Source organism: Protomyctophum parallelum, assembly GCF_964188405.1.
Source record: "Protomyctophum parallelum genome assembly, chromosome: 21".
Taxonomy (NCBI): Eukaryota; Metazoa; Chordata; class Actinopteri; order Myctophiformes; family Myctophidae; genus Protomyctophum; species Protomyctophum parallelum.
Genome location: NC_139713.1, coordinates 14415805 through 14433355, shown reverse-complemented (window position 1 = coordinate 14433355; position 17551 = coordinate 14415805). Strand labels below are relative to the sequence as shown.

The 17551-nt window shown below is 42.2% G+C and overlaps 1 protein-coding gene across 1 annotated transcript; it reads right to left on the bottom strand.

Moving 5' to 3' along the window:
- Positions 1 to 14969: 14969 nt before the first annotated feature.
- Positions 14970 to 16980, bottom strand: LOC310878838 (E3 ubiquitin-protein ligase TRIM35-like; the record flags this gene model as incomplete). Its single annotated transcript, XM_083793253.1, has 2 exons — positions 14970 to 16346; positions 16966 to 16980. The coding sequence occupies 2 exons, from the start codon at positions 16978 to 16980 to the stop codon at positions 14970 to 14972; spliced, it is 1392 nt and encodes a 463-aa protein (XP_083649379.1).
- Between the last annotated feature and the right edge of the window lie 571 nt (positions 16981 to 17551).

The window sequence follows — 17551 nt, the reverse complement described above, 5'->3', positions numbered from 1 at the left end:
GTAGGTAGGCCTATAGGCTATATAGTGCATCTGATCTGATATGCTGTACGTGGTTGCAGTGTTGGTTCTCCTTATAATTATTCCATTGAGGGATGTGTAAAAAAAAAAAAAAAAGTAGCCTTGCAGAGCCATGAGGCCCATAGGGGGCAGGAGCCTATCTCCTGTTTCTGTAGCGTGAGGCAGCTTGATGTACAAGTGCACCCCCTGGACATGACGCTAGTATGTCGCAGGGATTTACCCCCAATGCAACCCTTGATGCTGAGTGTCAAGCAGGGAGGCATTGGGTCCATAGAGTTAATAATAACTCTATGATTGGGTCCCATTTTTAGAGTCTTTGGTATGACCCCGGCCCCGGGGATCGAACCCCGACCTCCCAGTTTCAGGGCGGACACTCTAACCACAAGGCCACTGAGCTGGTATTGAGGGATGTGTGCTATAAGCATATAGCTGATGTGGGGTCAGAGCCGGATTTACCTCGCCGAGGGCCCCTGGGCTGGAGCAAATTTGAGGGCCCTTGGCTATTTTGGGCTATTTTGTTTTCATTTTGGGGTACCCAGGCCCGGCCAGGCCCCTAAAAAGAGAGGCAGGCACACATTTCACTTGAATTGGATTTCAATACTTTACAATACAAATAATAATTATATATATATATATATATATATATATATATATTATTATTTTTTTCCCAATATTTTTCGGGGCCGCAGCCCACCCTAGCCCAACAGTAAGTCAGGCTCTAGCCTGGCAAAGCATCACGCACTGTGTAAATGCCCCCTTTTCCCACTTTGTTTGCACTTTATGGCAGATTGGTCTGGTTTCCAGGCTATAAGGATAGAACACCACACCTTGATTTGATTTGATTTATTTGATATATTCTTCATAAAAGAGCAGTACAGAATTATCAGGATTGCACAAAAAGTCAGAGGACTTAATTCCATTGTGATCCAAATAAATAAATAGTTACAGCATATGATAAGAAGAACATGTGTACTAACATTACAATACTATAAATGACATTTACAACCGGCCATCATAGATCAATAAACAAAAGACAATAAATAGATATAAATACAGCACTATACTAACTTGCCCATCAGCCACTTTTTCAACATATCTTTTTTTAATGTTCAAAGACTGGGCAAATGGAATTTCCCTTGGGATTTTGTTCCAATCCTCCATCCCTGTATATTTAAATGAGCTTCAACCTACCCTATGTCTCAGGTTTGGTGGTTGAAGATCACCTGCTTCCCAATGCTCCATACACAGCAGGGATTCCATGTATGGGAAGAGCAGAAAGTTGGACTTCCACACCAGTTTGAACCCTGGATGCATGGGACATTACATTTGTCAGCTTTTTTTTGTCTCTTTTCTTTTTCTTCTTTTAATCTAACTAATCCAACCATATCAGCTTCCGGCTATATACAGGCAGCTTAGTCTCCAATGGTCTACATTCCATATAGGACTGAGTGTATGCATGTGATGAACTACACATAAACCTCTGTGGTATCTATCTGGGTGAGTGGGTGACTCAGTTGTCCAATCCGGATGGTCATGAAAAGGAGGCTTTGTAGAATTAATGCTGCATGCAGCTCGCTTGGTCTTCAACCAGCCAAAATGATCAATTCTCATGTCTCCCCCCTTCTCCACTCCCTCCATTGGCTCCCAGTAGAAAACTCTGATGCTGACCTTCAAAGCAACCAAAGGTATACCCTATATGGCACCCCCATATCTCACAAGTCTGATCGGACCCTATAACCTCCCGTGCGCCAAGATCAGCCAACGCAGGGAAGCTGGAAGTACACTCACTAAAATGCCAGGACAGCGCTCCACACGTCCCAAACTCTTCTCCCGAGTCTTCTGCACCTCCCATTGCAATCAGAACTGCAGACTCACTCCTGATATCTTGAGCAAAGGCTCAATTTAGATTTTAGCATTTTTGTATAGTCTATATATACGCATAGTTTCATTATATACATATTCCACTGTTCACGGTTCTTAGAGCTTACATGATTCTTGATGAATATTTCTATGTATTTTCTGCATTACCATGTTTTGTTCTTGCTTACTGTAAAACACCCATTCTGAACGGGAACCCATTTTGGTATTAGCATCATGTTATGCTTTAGCTATTGAAAAATAACAGATCTACAAGCTCGTAGCGCGCCACCGAGTGGCGCGCTACGAGCTTGTAGGTCTGCTATTTTTTTTTAATCGAAGAACGACTGACATTTTTATAATCTGATCTCAGGTCAGAATGGGTTAATCAGACCAGTGTGTGTCCAGTGGAAACCTCGTATGAATCTGATCTCAGGTCAGAATGGGTTAAGAGCATCTGCTAAATGCCTAAACTGTACACAGCAGCACAGTTGGAATGACACCTCGTCGATGATGAAAAATATCCTTCCGTATATGACTGAATTGTCTCTTATTTTAGTCATATCTGTGAAGGCAAAATCAAATAAGTAAAATACATTATTAAAAATGTGCTTTTATTCTCTGCTACTACAAGCCCCTAGGTTCCATTTAACCTCTTGCTCTCACAGTAATTATGTTTTCCGGTTTTTGTCTTAGTCTTCTCTCACTCCTGAAATGACTACTTAGTGTCAGCATGGGTGTGTAGTCTGAATTGAAATAGCCAGTGGTGGAAAAAACTGTTTTACTTAAGTAAAAGTACCAATACTGCAATTTAGAACTACTAAGTAAAAGTACGGAATTGAAAATGTACTTGAGTAAAAGTACAAAAGTATCGGCATCAAAATGTACTTAAAGTACTAAAAGTAAAAGTACTCATTGTACGGAATGTGCCATTTCACAAGTTCAAAATGTGTACAAAATCTATTGAAAATAGCAGATCTACAAGCTCACAATGCGCCGCGACGCATTGTAGATTTCAAGTGGTTAATGTATGGATGAGTTGATTCTGGCGGTGAGAGAGAGCCAGCTGGGTATTATTGGCTCATCAATGCTGTGTCATCAATTCTGGATCTACAGTACACCAAAGCACCCATGAGCGGTGTAAAGTAACTTTAAACTTCTATACACTACATTTCAGAGGCTAATATACTGTTACTCCTTACTCCACTTAAGTTATAAAAGAATAAAAAATAAAAGGTTAGGCCAACTAGTTGTTCCAAAACATACAGTACTCTCCGTTTTATACTTAAACTATTCAAAATCCAAGTATATTTTCACGCCAATCCTTAATCCTTTTACTCAAGCATAAATACAGTGCCTTTAGCCTACTTGTAACTGAGTATTTCGTACATTGTGGTATGGCTACTTTTATTAAAGTAAAACATCATACTTCCTCTTCCACCACTGAAGGCACCGGGCTAACTGCTGACTATCAGATTCAGAGTACAGAACACCTACAGGATGTAATGAGCCAGTAAGTCAACACAGTCACACTTGACCTTCTTGTCATAATATACTCCCTCCCTGACAGTTCTCTCTGAATTCTGTCCATTCTACTTTTGCTGATGTTTGATGACCCTTTTTTTTTGCTGGTGTGTGACGTGCGTGCGTGCGTGCGTGCGTGCATGCGTGCGTGCGTGCGTGCACAAGGACGCCTGCTGTGTCAACATTTCTTTGCTTGGAATACTGTAAATCAGCATTGCTGACAGAGAACATGGCTGCCAACAACATCCAGTACTTACCTCAGTGCGTCCTGTTTTTAATGGGAGGTATATATATAGCTTCACTCACTGCAAAGGTGACAGAATTATGCACGCATGCCATTGGAGAATAAACTTTTCTTTCCCCGATGGTATAGAAGCTGGTTAAAATAAATGCCCTACGGGGACATTTAAGAATCTCTAAATGGCAATAAAAGTGCAGAGAACTAATGGAGCTCATAAGAGGTAAAGAGCAGAGCGTGTAATTCACTGCGTATACCGCCTGCTGTGCTTACCATACAGTCTATATCCCTTAAAAGTGCCACCAATCAAGCCAAATTGAGATGTTTTATTTTCTTCCCACGGCAGGTACGGTACCCCATAAAAAAACAATAGGTGAAGAGATTGTGTACAGTAGCCTATAGAGGGGGTAAATAAATGGTCCCCATGCAGTCAATGAAGTAGAGTTTAATTGGTTTAAGCCATTCTGAACGGGAACCCATTTTGGGGTTAGCATTATGCTTTAGCTATTGAAAAATAGCAGACCTACAAGCTCATAGCGCGCCACCGAGTGGCGCGCTACGAGCTTGTAGGTCTGCTATTTTTGAAAAATCGAAGAACGACTGACATTTTTAGAATCTGATCTCAGGTCAGAATGGGTTAATCAGACCAGTGTGTGTCCAGTGGAAACCTCGTATGAATCTGATCTCAGGTCAGAATGGGTTAAGCCAGAGGTTCCCAACCACTGGTACCAGTACCACTGGTGGTACTTGAGCCCTCCTCTGGTGGTACTCAGAGGATTTGCCCCCAAAAAAAAAAAAAAAAAAGACAAAAGTGGAATGAAATATTTATATTACTACACGTACAGAATACAGATGTCCCGATACTGTATCAGTATCGGGAAAAGTATCAGATCGGTTGACACTATGGCAGGTAAATGAAATGTTGGGACATGTGGAGTTTGCCTTTGGAGTTGCCCAAACTGCAAGTGCACATTTGAGTGAGTAGTCTGCTATAAACACAACACGAGATAGCTACAGTATAAACACAACATGAGATCACGACACTGGTATCTGTGTACGGTATCGGTACCGGCTAACACAGAAATGGAGGTATCGGGATCGGAAGCAAAAAAAAGCGTATCGGGACATCCCTAACTACAGGTAGTTCTTCTGACCACGCAATTGGTTGAAATAGGCTATCCAGCCGTGCTGAAATGAGCATGACAGCACACCTACAGTAGCCGTTAATAGAAGATTTGAGAAAGGATTAATCACATTAGAAATATTAGTGATTATAGACAGAGTTTTGTCAGAGCAGCAGCATTATTGGCTTAGGAATAGAACAGAAAAGGACAGGTATTACACTCCTGTATTTTAACATCAGTTATTATGGTGGTACTTGGAGAGACAAATATTTTCTGAGGTGGTACTTCAGTATAAAAAATTTGGGAACCAATGGTTTAAGCAAATTGTTATTTTTCTGATGGTAGCAAAGGGCAACAGACAGACATCACGGCTGTTTTCTGGGACATGAAAACCACTGTTGCTATTATTAGGTGATGGGATACCGTAGTTCTCAGAATAAAACAAATCGCCCAGTTCCAACCAACCCAGGTTTACTCTGACCTGCGTGGATAAAAAAGCTGCCGTACGTGTGTGTGTGAAAGGTTTTATGAGGTTACTTCAGTTTGGTTTTTGGTTCGTGCTTTCAAAGCCCCATTATCCCATTATTAGCCTGCATGGTGTTCTGTTCGACATGATGCAGCCATTCAGATGGATGCTTAATCAGACCAGTGTGTGTCCAGTGGAAACCTTGTATGAATCTGATCTCAGGTCAGAATGGGATAATAGAGGAAATAACTGACAGTCACTTGGCCAAGAGCAGGTGAACGAACGGTATTAACCCATTAGGCCTGACGTCGAAAAATAAAAAAAGTTTTCTAAATCATGACAATTTTCTGAAAGATTTGAGGCACATTTTAAAGTTTTTTCAAAAATAGCAGACCTACAAGTTCATATTCTATGAGCTTGTAGATCTGCTATTTTTCAATAGCTATAAATTATAACATGACGTTTAAAACACCAAAAGGGGTTCCCTCTCAAAATGGGTTAAGGCTAATAGAATCCAAGGCCGTAAAATGGGTTGCCTTATTGCCGTCCGCCCGTCTTGTGATTTTGCATCACCGATTGATCTAAAGTAGCCACACGTGGAAGATTTCCATGTACTCTGAAAGCGAAGACCAAGCGAGGCATTGACCCATCCTTGATGGTGACGTTACCATACCTTTACTGTAAAGCTATAGCTTTACTTCCTTTTTTATCCACGAGGGCGATACTGCCATCAGTATACCACTGTTTATTATTCACAGCATCGGGCCATTATTTTGTACATAAACATATTTCATTTCACATTTTCTCCGGAGGTTCTATTATCTACACCTTTCCCAGTGTTTTGTCAGTAAAACATCACCGCATGGTTAATATTAATGATAAGTCACGGATATTTGAATCTTCTCTCTTCATGGATTATTCAAGGTCAGAGATGAACATTGAACTACAACAATGCTCCAGCTTAAGCTTTTCTTTAAACTCTCTCATTCCCCATTAGCTAGATGATTGATGGGATAGACTTTAGTCCCATCCATCAAACCTGCAGGAATAGGGATTATAGACGGACGGACCTGACTTTTTTCCGTTGCTGCAAACGAGAGAGCAGCTAGGGATCTTGTGAATAGATTGGCTAATGCATATATTAGCCAATGTATACAGAAGTGATTCAACAACACTCAAAGACAACAGGAGCCATAACATGAAAGCATTTAGGTATAGAGCGTACCAAAATCTCCTGGAGGGGGGCGTCAACATATGTGTCACGTGGTATAGCGGCCGCCATATACTTGTTGGCTTGTCTGGTTTGTTTACGTTGAGCGACTATCCGGTGTGCTTGTGTACGTTCTTTTTTTTAAACTGACCTCACAACGGTGCAGACTTGCTCAGTAAATAAGTGCCACAGCAAGGTCACGTCGAGGGAATGAGCCAGAAAACGGAATTAGATTTTCAGCTTTCCAGCATGGAGACAGCATCAAGGAACCCAGATTGACGTTCAACAAAGTATCTAAGCACAGCCGTGTTTGTTCATGACATTTTCCTTGTCCTTGTAAGGTATTTGGGCCCGACGTTCTTTCTATCCATCCTGGTGTTGGGTTCACTATGTTGTCGCCAAGAACGAGCTCAATATTTACAAAAACATACCACCGTCACTCTGTTCTGAGTGATGTGGGCTAAAGTTTAACACATACCACCGTCACTCTATTCTGAGTGATGGGGGCTAGAGTTTAAAGCCAACAAGAATGGCGCCGCTAGCTTCTCAGATGCCCCCCCCCCCCCCCCCTCTCTTGGTGACATACACGTTTTTACACCCTATAGCCCTCTGAACTCGTGTTGTCGCAGACTGCTTTCCCCATAATTGTCCGATCTCCAGGGAGTGCTTGATTCCAGGGCCTCATAAAGCAAGCTTTTATATATACTCCGTGTATAATAATACTCAGTGGTATTGCGGGCCAGCCAGCCAGGCCAGTTCAACATCAGCACACACAGTGCACAAATGCTGTCTGAGAGCTCTCTAGTGGTGCATGCAGGGGGGGGGGGGGGGGGCATGCCCTGTCGGTCGACGTCTCCCACTCCAAGCAGTCTCAGACAGAGATTGAATGGTCAAGGCTGCGGGTTTCAGCCCTGCGTGTTCGTCTCGTTCGCTGGTGTCAGCCCCAACGTTCCACGTGCTGCTGATGACGAATGAATGTGCTCCTTTAAAGTGTGGCTGCCGTGCACATCATTGCTCCTTTCCCGGCGGGGCGGCGGCGCTCCGACATGAGTTACTGACCAGGTAGGAATTTCCTCCCACCAACAATCAGCCTTATACAGAGAGCAATGACGGCGGTCGGGTCGTTAGAGGCTTAACTCCGAACACCTGCTGCGGAAACACATTCATGGGTGAGTGGATGGATGGACGGACGGACGGACACTCTAGGAAGGGTGTTTTTCAGTGTGATCAAAGCTTTCTGTGTGCTCCTCTCTCACCTGTGCTGCTGACTAAGGTATCATGTTTGGAGCCAAGAACACAATAAAGGTCATACGAAACTCTCAGAGATGCATGCCCTCCAAACCTTCGAAACACACCTCTTCACCATCGCTTTCCCAGCTGTCATAAGAGCGCCCCTCATTTCACACGGGTGTGATTTATTTAAAAATTCATTCCACTGTTTTTTCTTAAAGGGACAGTTCAGATTTGTTTTTACTTAAGCTGTATGAAATAATTGCCATTAATATAGTGGTTGCAACTTGTATTAATTGATTGCCCGAGTCCCGTGGTGGGAGTTCTGCTCTGGTTTTTGGTCAATATTAAGTAGTTCGGGTCATTTTGTGGGGGTCACTGGGGGCCACGCAGTAAAAGTAAATTAATCCACAAAAGCGCACATAATTATTAGCGCAACCTTTGTTCAACCACATGGAACCATTTTTTGGGCGTAGTGATATGGACACAAAAAACATAGTTCCGTGTGATAGAGGGGTCAGAAATGAACGAAAGTTGCACTAATATTTTAGAAATAACGGCAGGTCAACAATACAAATGACGTTAGTTTTGTGGATTAATTTACTTTAGAAAATTACCGGAACTACTTAATATTTCACCAAAACCAGAGCAGAACTCCCACCACGGGATTCGGGCAATCAATTAATACAGTTGCAACCACTATATTAATGGCAAGTATTTCATACAGCTTAAGTTAAAAAAAATCTGAACTATCCCTTTAATGATGACCCTGGATAACCATACATGGAGAAGACTGGATCACCACCTAGATCTGCATATATGGAGCCGGCCAGCAACACTCTACATCTGACCTCAAACCCTTAGATCTCCATATATGGAGCTGACCTGTTCTGACATTCCATATGTTCATCATCTGACCTCATCAAACCCTGTACACTCAAGACACGTTCCATAATACTGTACAGTATGGCCAGTACAGAATTCCTTCCATCTGGGGGCGAGGTCGCTTCTCGACCCTCAGGGCGTCTTATTGGTTATTCAGCCTATATCACAGCATCTAACCCATTCTGACCTGAGATCAGATTCACACGAGGTTTCCACTGGACACACACTGGTCTGATTAACCCATTCTGACCTGAGATCAGATTCTAAAAATGTCAGTCGTTCTTCGATTTTTCAATAGCTAAAGCATAACATGATGCCAACACCAAAATGGGTTCCCGTACAGAATGGGCTAAACATAACAGGCTATAGCTAATTGTGTTACTGATTTGTGTAGGTTTTGGACAAGAAGATAGTAGCAAAAAGTGTGTTTAGAAGAAAATCCAATATGGCCAAAACCCAGTTAGACAGAAATACGTGTGGACAATGACACATGGGGCTTGGCCATGGTCCAAGGAATCCTGCAGGTGAAGGCCCAAACATGAATGGCCTGCTGCCTGGTATGGCCTCACCATGAGGCCCATGAATGGGCCTGCTGCCTGGTATGGCCTCACCATGAGGCCCATGAATGGGCCTGCTGCCTGGTATGGCCTCACCATGAGGCCCATGAATGGGCCTGCTGCCTGGTATGGCCTCACCATGAGGCCCATTGGAAAATAATTGGGGTGTGTTTGAGATTTAGCTGAACACAGACACACGGACAGACACACGGACACACACACAGACACACACGGACATGGACGGGTAGATGCAAAAACAGAATCTCTGCCTCCCAGCATTTCGGCCTGGCTGAGATAATATCCAATCCATGTTGTTTGCCGTATACTTGCCCAATTCCCAAATAAAGTCTATACCTTTTTTAAGTGTCATCCTCCTCCACCGAGAAATATTCAGTCCCATTTGGGATCAACTGTGCTGTGCAGTGTGCAAGTCAAGACACCAATGATGATGCCATTTAGATTAAGAGGTAAAGGTCATCATCATAATAATCATCATCATCATCATAATAATCATCATCATCATCATCCTTCAGTGAAATGGCACTTTCCACTCCAGGAGCCAAACAGTACGGCTAATTTAAGTCTTAACTGTTTCAAACACAGTCTCCAGGGCTACAGCTCACAGCGCCAGTAGTTGGAACTTTATTTATGTTTAATATTGGTGGCCTCAATGGAAATCCAACCACCAACTGTTGCAGGATTAGCATCATGTCCTACATTGAGTGTCACATACCATATAGGCTAAAAGACACCCACAGACTTTAAGAGGACAGAATACTGTTTATATATATTTTTTTTTAAAGTCACTCTCCAGTGAGAGTGCCGTAATAGGCCAAAACCAACACGCCACCACCTGTTATGCAAACACCTGGAAGGGTCCCAACAGTAATGAGGCAGGGGCTGAAATCTCGGAAGAGGGCACTTTTGAACAAAATAAATAGCGAAAATAACAGATCTACAAGCTCACAACGGGTCACGCTGCGACACATTGCATGCTTGTAGATCGGCTGTTTCCGGGGCGCAAGCCATGCACTCTTTATCTACTGGAGATGCGGCGTAACCGACATGGATTCCGAAACAAATGTGTTCGACGCAAAACTGTGCGTTCAGGAGACTTTGGAAAAAAGCCATTCTCCTGAATGCTGCCTTCCGGCATGGCATATGGCATGGAAAGGAGAGGAGTGGCATTTGCAGTTCTTTCACCATGTAGTAAATGCTGCATCCGTGGTCTGGGAGAGGGCAGTTGTTTTACAGACGGGGTAAAAGGGCAGGGGCTGAAGCCCCCTTCGATGTCTAGTATGTGTGCACGACGTCCCTGGTAATGTTAGGGTTCAGGGTTAACCCATTTTGACCTGAGATCAGATTCTATTCTATTCTATGTCAGTCATTCTTCGATTTTTCAAAAATAGCAGACCTACAAGTTCGTAGCGCGCCACTCGGTGGCGCGATATGAGCTTGTAGATCTGCTATTTTTCAATAGCTAAGAGGTATAGAAAAATGCACAGCTGACCCAGCTATCCGCTGGACCTAAATGATATAACCGTTAATTAGTTGAGTTGTAGCATGGTCCATGTACAGTATGTTGTTTTTTTTTGGGTCTTTTTTGCTATTTTAGGTTGTTTTAAGTACATTAGAAAATTGCATTAATACATTCATCATTGATTACGTTTGTCATGTACGTTTCCGCATTTTAAAACATCTCCATCTGATGTGCATTCAGCTCACACACGTGATTAAAGGACCCTATAGGTTATGTTTGGACTGTTTGAAAAGAGCCTCTATATTTTCCCCCTCTATTTTGTGTATCTATATTAGGCACTGTGAAATATTCATCAGAAAAGCCAGCAGAAGATGGAATGCGCCCCCTCCAGTGGAGACTGTAGTGGCAGGCAGGCAGGCACGGTGTGTGACTGTGAGAGAGATATAAAAGGTCACGATTGGGGAGAATTTTAAACATCCATTTGGCCCTCAGGTGCTCCAGAGACTTCTAGCTTTTTTTCTGTGGGTCTGGGGGGAGGGAAGTAAGGTGAGGAATAGAGAGAAGTGCAGAGGAGATGGTGGAAGTGCACAGAAAGTGATTGGAGGAGAGGAGAAGTGGAAAGAGATGGTGCACGGGGCAGATAAAAGAAAGAGCAGCAGCAGAGGTGAAGGGGGACAGATTACAGCAGAAGCTATCGGAGGGCGAATATGCCGGAGGTAATGGAACAAACATGCACTGATTTATGAGCCCAATAAATCCCCTCGTTTCTTATACCGTATACGTGCCTTTCCCTGCAACAGTTTTCTGTGAATGTATGTGTGGTTCTGGACAGAAGGACGAGATATATATATATATATATATATATATATATATATATATATATATATATATATATATTCAAGGTTTTAACCTTAAAAGGGAACATCCGTTAGAAAGATATTATTCATAATACTGTATGTGGTGTCTATAGTATTGTTCAGCTATAGCGGAACAGATGGGTCAGTTTTAAATTCATAAATTAAAGATTTGATGCTGCGTTTTCCTGGTGTCCCGCCCGGCCAGCCAGGTCCCAGACCTCATACTGCACAGTGGTGCAAAAAGTACTCAATTGTAAAAGTAGGCTACCAATACTGCAATTTAGAACTACTTCGTTACAAGTAAGTACAGAGTTGAAAATGTACTCGAGTAAAAGTACAAAAGTATCGGCATCGAAATGTACTAAAAGTAAAAGTATTCATATTGCAGAATGTCCCATTTCACAAGTTCAAATACAAAGTCTATTGAAAATAGCAGATCTACAAGCTCACAATGTGTCGCAGATCGGCTCTTTTCAAATGGCCGAAATGTATAGGGTTGAAGTGGTTAATGTATGTTTTCTAATCAAAATCGCCAAAAGTAACTAGTAACTAAAGTTTTTAAATAATTGTAGTGAAGTAAAAGTACACATTTTGGCTCCGAGATGTAGTGGAGAAGTAAAAGTACTGGAAATTGGAAATACTCAAGTAAAGTACAAATACCTCAAAATTGTACTTAAGTAAATGTACTTAGTTACTTTCCACCACTGATACTGCATGTGTGATGGTTTGATGTATAGGTAGAATTTGTACTGATCAAAAAACTATTCTACATTAGATAGATTAGTTTTTGCCAAAAATGTGAGGGGAAACAGTTCCTTGACAGATGGTATGGTAGGCTATGCCGTCACGGCTCCTCAATAAAGACCACTGCTGCCCTCCTGTGGAACATACAATAACTACATGAACACTGGAGTTCAGACCTACACTGGAGTTTTAGGCCTAGAGAGAGAGAGAGAGAGAGAGAGAGAGAGAGAGAGAGAGAGAGAGAGAGAGAGAGAGAGAGAGAGAGAGAGAGAGAGAGAGAGAGAGAGAGAGAGAGAGAGAGAGAGATCCTACCAATCAACTAGTGGCTTGGTCTTGAGTGTGTGGACTATATAGCTTCTGTCAGCTTGTCATGTTTGTGTATGTATAGAATTTATTTGAAATCTCCATGTCTAGAGTCCAATGTCACTATACAGTAGCATGGATATGTTTAGCTAAATTAAATCTCCATGTCTAGAGTCCAATGTCACTACAGTAGCATGGATATGTTTAGCTAAATTAACATTTTCCTCCATGTCTGGGCCTCTTATCGACGTGCAAACTGAGATTTAGGTCACATATTCTTTAATGGCCATGTTATTTATAGGCTACTTTAATTTCTGGTCTTCAGCCAATCGACCAATGTTCTGCCCAGTTTCTGCTGCAGTTATCTCACCTGATGTTGGTCATTATTGAAGATCACTCCAAGAATCTATTGTAAATTGTAAAAAAAATTGTAAAAAATTGTAAAAAAAAGAAAAAAGAAAACGCAAGGTCATGATGACATGCATTAATGAAGTATCTGAAACCTTTGTAAATATAGCAAAAATAATACTTCTAGAATAGACCCCATACCCTCGAATATGCTCCGCTGACATCCCTTGACATCCTTCACATGATGACCCAACCTGATGTTTTGCTATCATTTCCAATGTTATATTTAGTTTAGTGCGCTGTGCCCTTACGGTTAATCTCGTCAATACCGCTTCCTCTCTTCTCTGTCCACTGCCCCCCCTTCCAAACGTTGACACTTTTTTGAACATCATACCGCATAAATGTCTCCCTTTCATCACCTCACTGTCCCATTTCGTCTTGCCACTAAATGATAACACCTGGAGCTCTAGCTCCAAGTTCAGCAATCAGGGTGTCCTTATCTTTAAAAGGTCTCTGTACCATGCCTTGTTCTACAATCAGACGTGGGGAGAGTGCAAAACAAGGAGTGGCTTGGCTGTTTTGTTTGTGTGTGTTGTGGATCGCTTTCATGGTATCTCTGGTGCATCTTTAACCGTGGTTGTTCCCTCTCTACAGGGTATTCCACTCCTTGTTTTGCGATCAGCAGTATCAGTCAAGTGGACTAATACGGTGGCTCTAGCAGTCATACATGGGCAACTGGAGGCCCGGGGGCCACATGCGGCCCCCACCATCACTTAATGTGGCCCTCAGGTTAATATTAGAATACTGATATATTATTGATTTCAGCTGTTACAATTCCAAACATGACCCGCTTTAATTACTTCAGTTAATATTAGTAGCTGAATGACTAGTATTTCATTGTCTTCTTCTTTTTTTTTTACGTCCAATGAATTTGCATTTACGTTCATAAAGTTAACATAAGTATAACTAAATGCATTTGAAAAAATGCATTTAAAAAAATCACTTTTCAGGATTCCAATTCAAAAATAGCAAAAATAAATATTCAGGATTTCAATTAGAATATAGCAAAAATAGCTGATCTACAAGCTCAAAACGCGTCTGTGATGTGTTTTGAGCTTGTAGATTGGCTATTTTTTCTACGAACATGCAACGTGGCTCCTCTGGAGTGAGTGTGGAAATATTGTGGCCCTCTCCATCATCAAAGTCGCCCACCCCTGTGGTAGAGTATGTTAATGCAATATAGAGTATGTGCAGGCCGGCTCTATTAGCTCAATGGTAAAAATATCTGTGCAGGAAACCAGGTTCAAATCCAGGGTAGAAGAGAAACGTTATACATTAGTGCTGCTTCAACAGGAAGAAACCTCGGGCAGAAATAGACTCTATGTGTAATATTTAACATACTGACCTGTGCTCAGCGTCATATAAAATGCTTAAACGTGGGAGTCAATATTGATGCAACGGAACTCAAATTCCACCGATGTTGTGTGGTAGATCATGTTTATTTGATTTTCCAAATCATTTCTATACATAGATTTCTGTCTTTCAGATCTATAATTTCAACAAAAAAAGGTACATACATAATACATATGCCTCTCTACACACTAAATGAAACAAAATTACATGAGGAAAAAGTAAAGTAAGTAAACAGTAAAAGTATCATATATGTATCGTATTACATTACATAGTTTAAATTTATAGTAGGCCTAATAATAGCCATCAATTGATTAATATTACATTTTATAATGTTGATAGTTCCTTCATCATCATTATGTCAATCATTGACATTATGAAGTACATCTCAGTGACATCACAAAGATGTACTTCATAATGTTAATGATTTAGGCAATTCTTTCTATGTTTTATTATTTCAACAACAACTAGGTTGGTACATATATTAATGACATGATGTTGAAAATGAGTGGTATTCCCATTTTCATGGGTTAATTTATACATCTAAACCCCGATATAACAACTATTGCCATTACCATGGTCAGTAATATCACCAGGTTATTAATGTTAACATTATTACCATTATTGATCGATCAAGATGCTCTATCAATCTATCATTTATCATCATCATATAATTATGGTCTTTGTCTTCATCATGTCTACGGTACATTGTCCAGAGTTAGACTGATCTAGGTAAGATCTTCAGAGTACCACCAGGACCAGTGTTAATGGATGGAAAGAGTGTGTCAGTGAACCTGTGTGTGAAGGTGTGTATGTGTGTGTTAGTATCAGGATCACAGAATGACAGCTTTCCTTCATTCCAGTCCAGCTGGACTCTGATCCTCTGAGGCTTTTTCTGCTTCACTGAGAGAAAAGTGACTGGCCCTGAGGAGGCTGCTCTGTATTTACCATCAAGTAACCTTATTCTCCAGTGTGGACCCCCCGTGTCTCCCTTCCTCTGATAGGACTCTGCTAACACACCTACATACCAGTATGTATTGTCTCCAACCTCAACATCCCAGCTGTGACTCCCTGAGTTAAAGCCCTCAGAACCAAGGACAAAGCCCCAGTGGTCAAATCTCTCTAGATTGTCTGGAAGCTTCTGTTTCTCTCCCCATGTCACCCTGGTCAGATCATCAGACAGGGTGCATACTGGATGGGCAGTGTTGGGGTCCAGAAGGACAGGAGTGTAGGAGACAATGTCCTTCATCTTGTCCCAGACTCTGAAGGCCAGGTTGCCCAGGTGTTTGGCCACGTCTATCAGTGTTCCTGAGACCGGCTGTGGGTCCCGCAGTGTGAGCTGGACTCTCTCCATCGTGGTCTTGTAGTTCTGCAGGAATGAGATGTGTTCAGCTTTCAGCTCCTCCTCTATGGCTCTGATCGCGTTTGAAATGGTTGATATGTCTCTGTTCAGACCCTCAATCTTCTCCTTCATCATCTGACTCTTCTGCTGCTCTTCCTCCCTCAGTTCGGTGATCCTGGCCTTCTCTTCATCATGTAGAAACTGATGAAGCTTCTTAAACTGTTCCTTCATCTGCGTCTCTGTGTGTCGGGTCTGGGACGTAATGTGTCCTGCTGTCTGGTCATAGTTTGTTTTAGTTTTATTAAAGACCTCCAGCTTGTCCTGTAAACGCTTCAGTGATTTCTGGACCTCCTCCTTGTGATCCAGAGCAGCTTCATCGACGGGTCTGAAACGGTGGTTGGCGTGTTTTTCTGAATGAAGACACACAACACACACTGGCTGTTGACAATCCAGACAGAACAGTTTGAGTTTTTCAGCGTGCAGACCACAGAGATCCTCAACCTCAGACCCCGTTGACATTTCCTCCTCCATTTTCTCCTCTAGGAAGGCCTCACACAGGTTCTTCAGAGCCAGGTCTATGGGTAACTCCCTTGATTGTCTCTTCTTACAAACGGGACACTCCTTTATTTCCTTCCCTCTCCACCAGTCCTGTACACAGTCTTTGCAGAAGCTGTGGCTACACGACAGGAGAACAGGATCTTTAAAGACGTCATGACACACAGGACAGGAAAAGTCCTCTTCCGAAAGAGACACCTTGACAGCCCTTTTGCCTTTTCAGTAGAGCTACGAACACTCTCCTCAAGACAGGAAATCCAGCCAGTCGGTTGTCGTAAACACTCTGTCTTCTAGAATGTTCCCTGAAGTTTACTTTCACAGTGAATCGTGCAGGCTCTTGTTAAAGTCTATTCAGCTGACAGAGTCAACAGCAGGTTGTTCCAGTGGTCTTGGTCACTATTCCCTCCTGTAGCTGTGGATGGAAATTGGAAAGACAGTCTGTCCTCCTCGCTGGAAGTTGTGCGTTTGATCCAAAGTGCAATCTTACCGTCTCAGATGAGTCAGGTGAGGGGTGGAGCTTTGACAGACCTGTTGCAAAGTTCACGCACACACACGCACTGTGTGCCTGATTCAGTATAGACCACACAGACTGAATTGGTTGAACGTATTGAAGTCAGGACAGCCTTTTATCTATTATAAAGTATAGACAAGACAAATAGACAACGTGTAGGGAACAAGAGAGTGAACAGAATGGGAAAAGTTAGATTATTTTATTGTCTGTGTGGAATTTGACCATTCAAAGTGTTTTACAATGCACGCCGTATCTCATTAACCCTTGTACACATCAACAGAGACAGCTGCTGTAAATTCCAGTCACCTGCCTGCTCTTCATGAGCAGTTCAGGGTTCCGTGTCGTATACACGTCACAACATGTGTATTATTTATTTCACATTTTGGATGCAAGCTCCTGCCCCTCTCTGTCGTTTTGTGTGTGGTGCATGAGGTGACATTGGTTTGGTGTTGTGTTCATTTCTTTTTAAAATCAGATATACTTGCCATAGGCCTACTGCCTGTATGATTTGTGATGGAAAACCTTCATCATCGTTTTAGTCAATGAAGTCAAATGGTGCAGACTTCCCCTGCTTCACCTGTAAACATTTCATCATTTACAGTTTGTAGTAGTAATATTTACATGACAAATATTTGCATGTAAATAAATCATCGTACAGGGCCTTTCTGCCTTTCTGTGTGGAGTTTGCATGTTCTCCCCATGTGTCCCCCTAGGGTAGGTAACCTCACATGTTCTCCCCATGTGTCCCCCTAGGGTAGGTACCCTCACATGTTCTCCCCATGTGTCCCCCTAGGGTAGGTACCCTCACATGTTCTCCCCATGTGTCCCCCTAGGGTAGGTAACCTCACATGTTCTCCCCATGTGTCCCCCTAGGGTAGGTACCCTCACATGT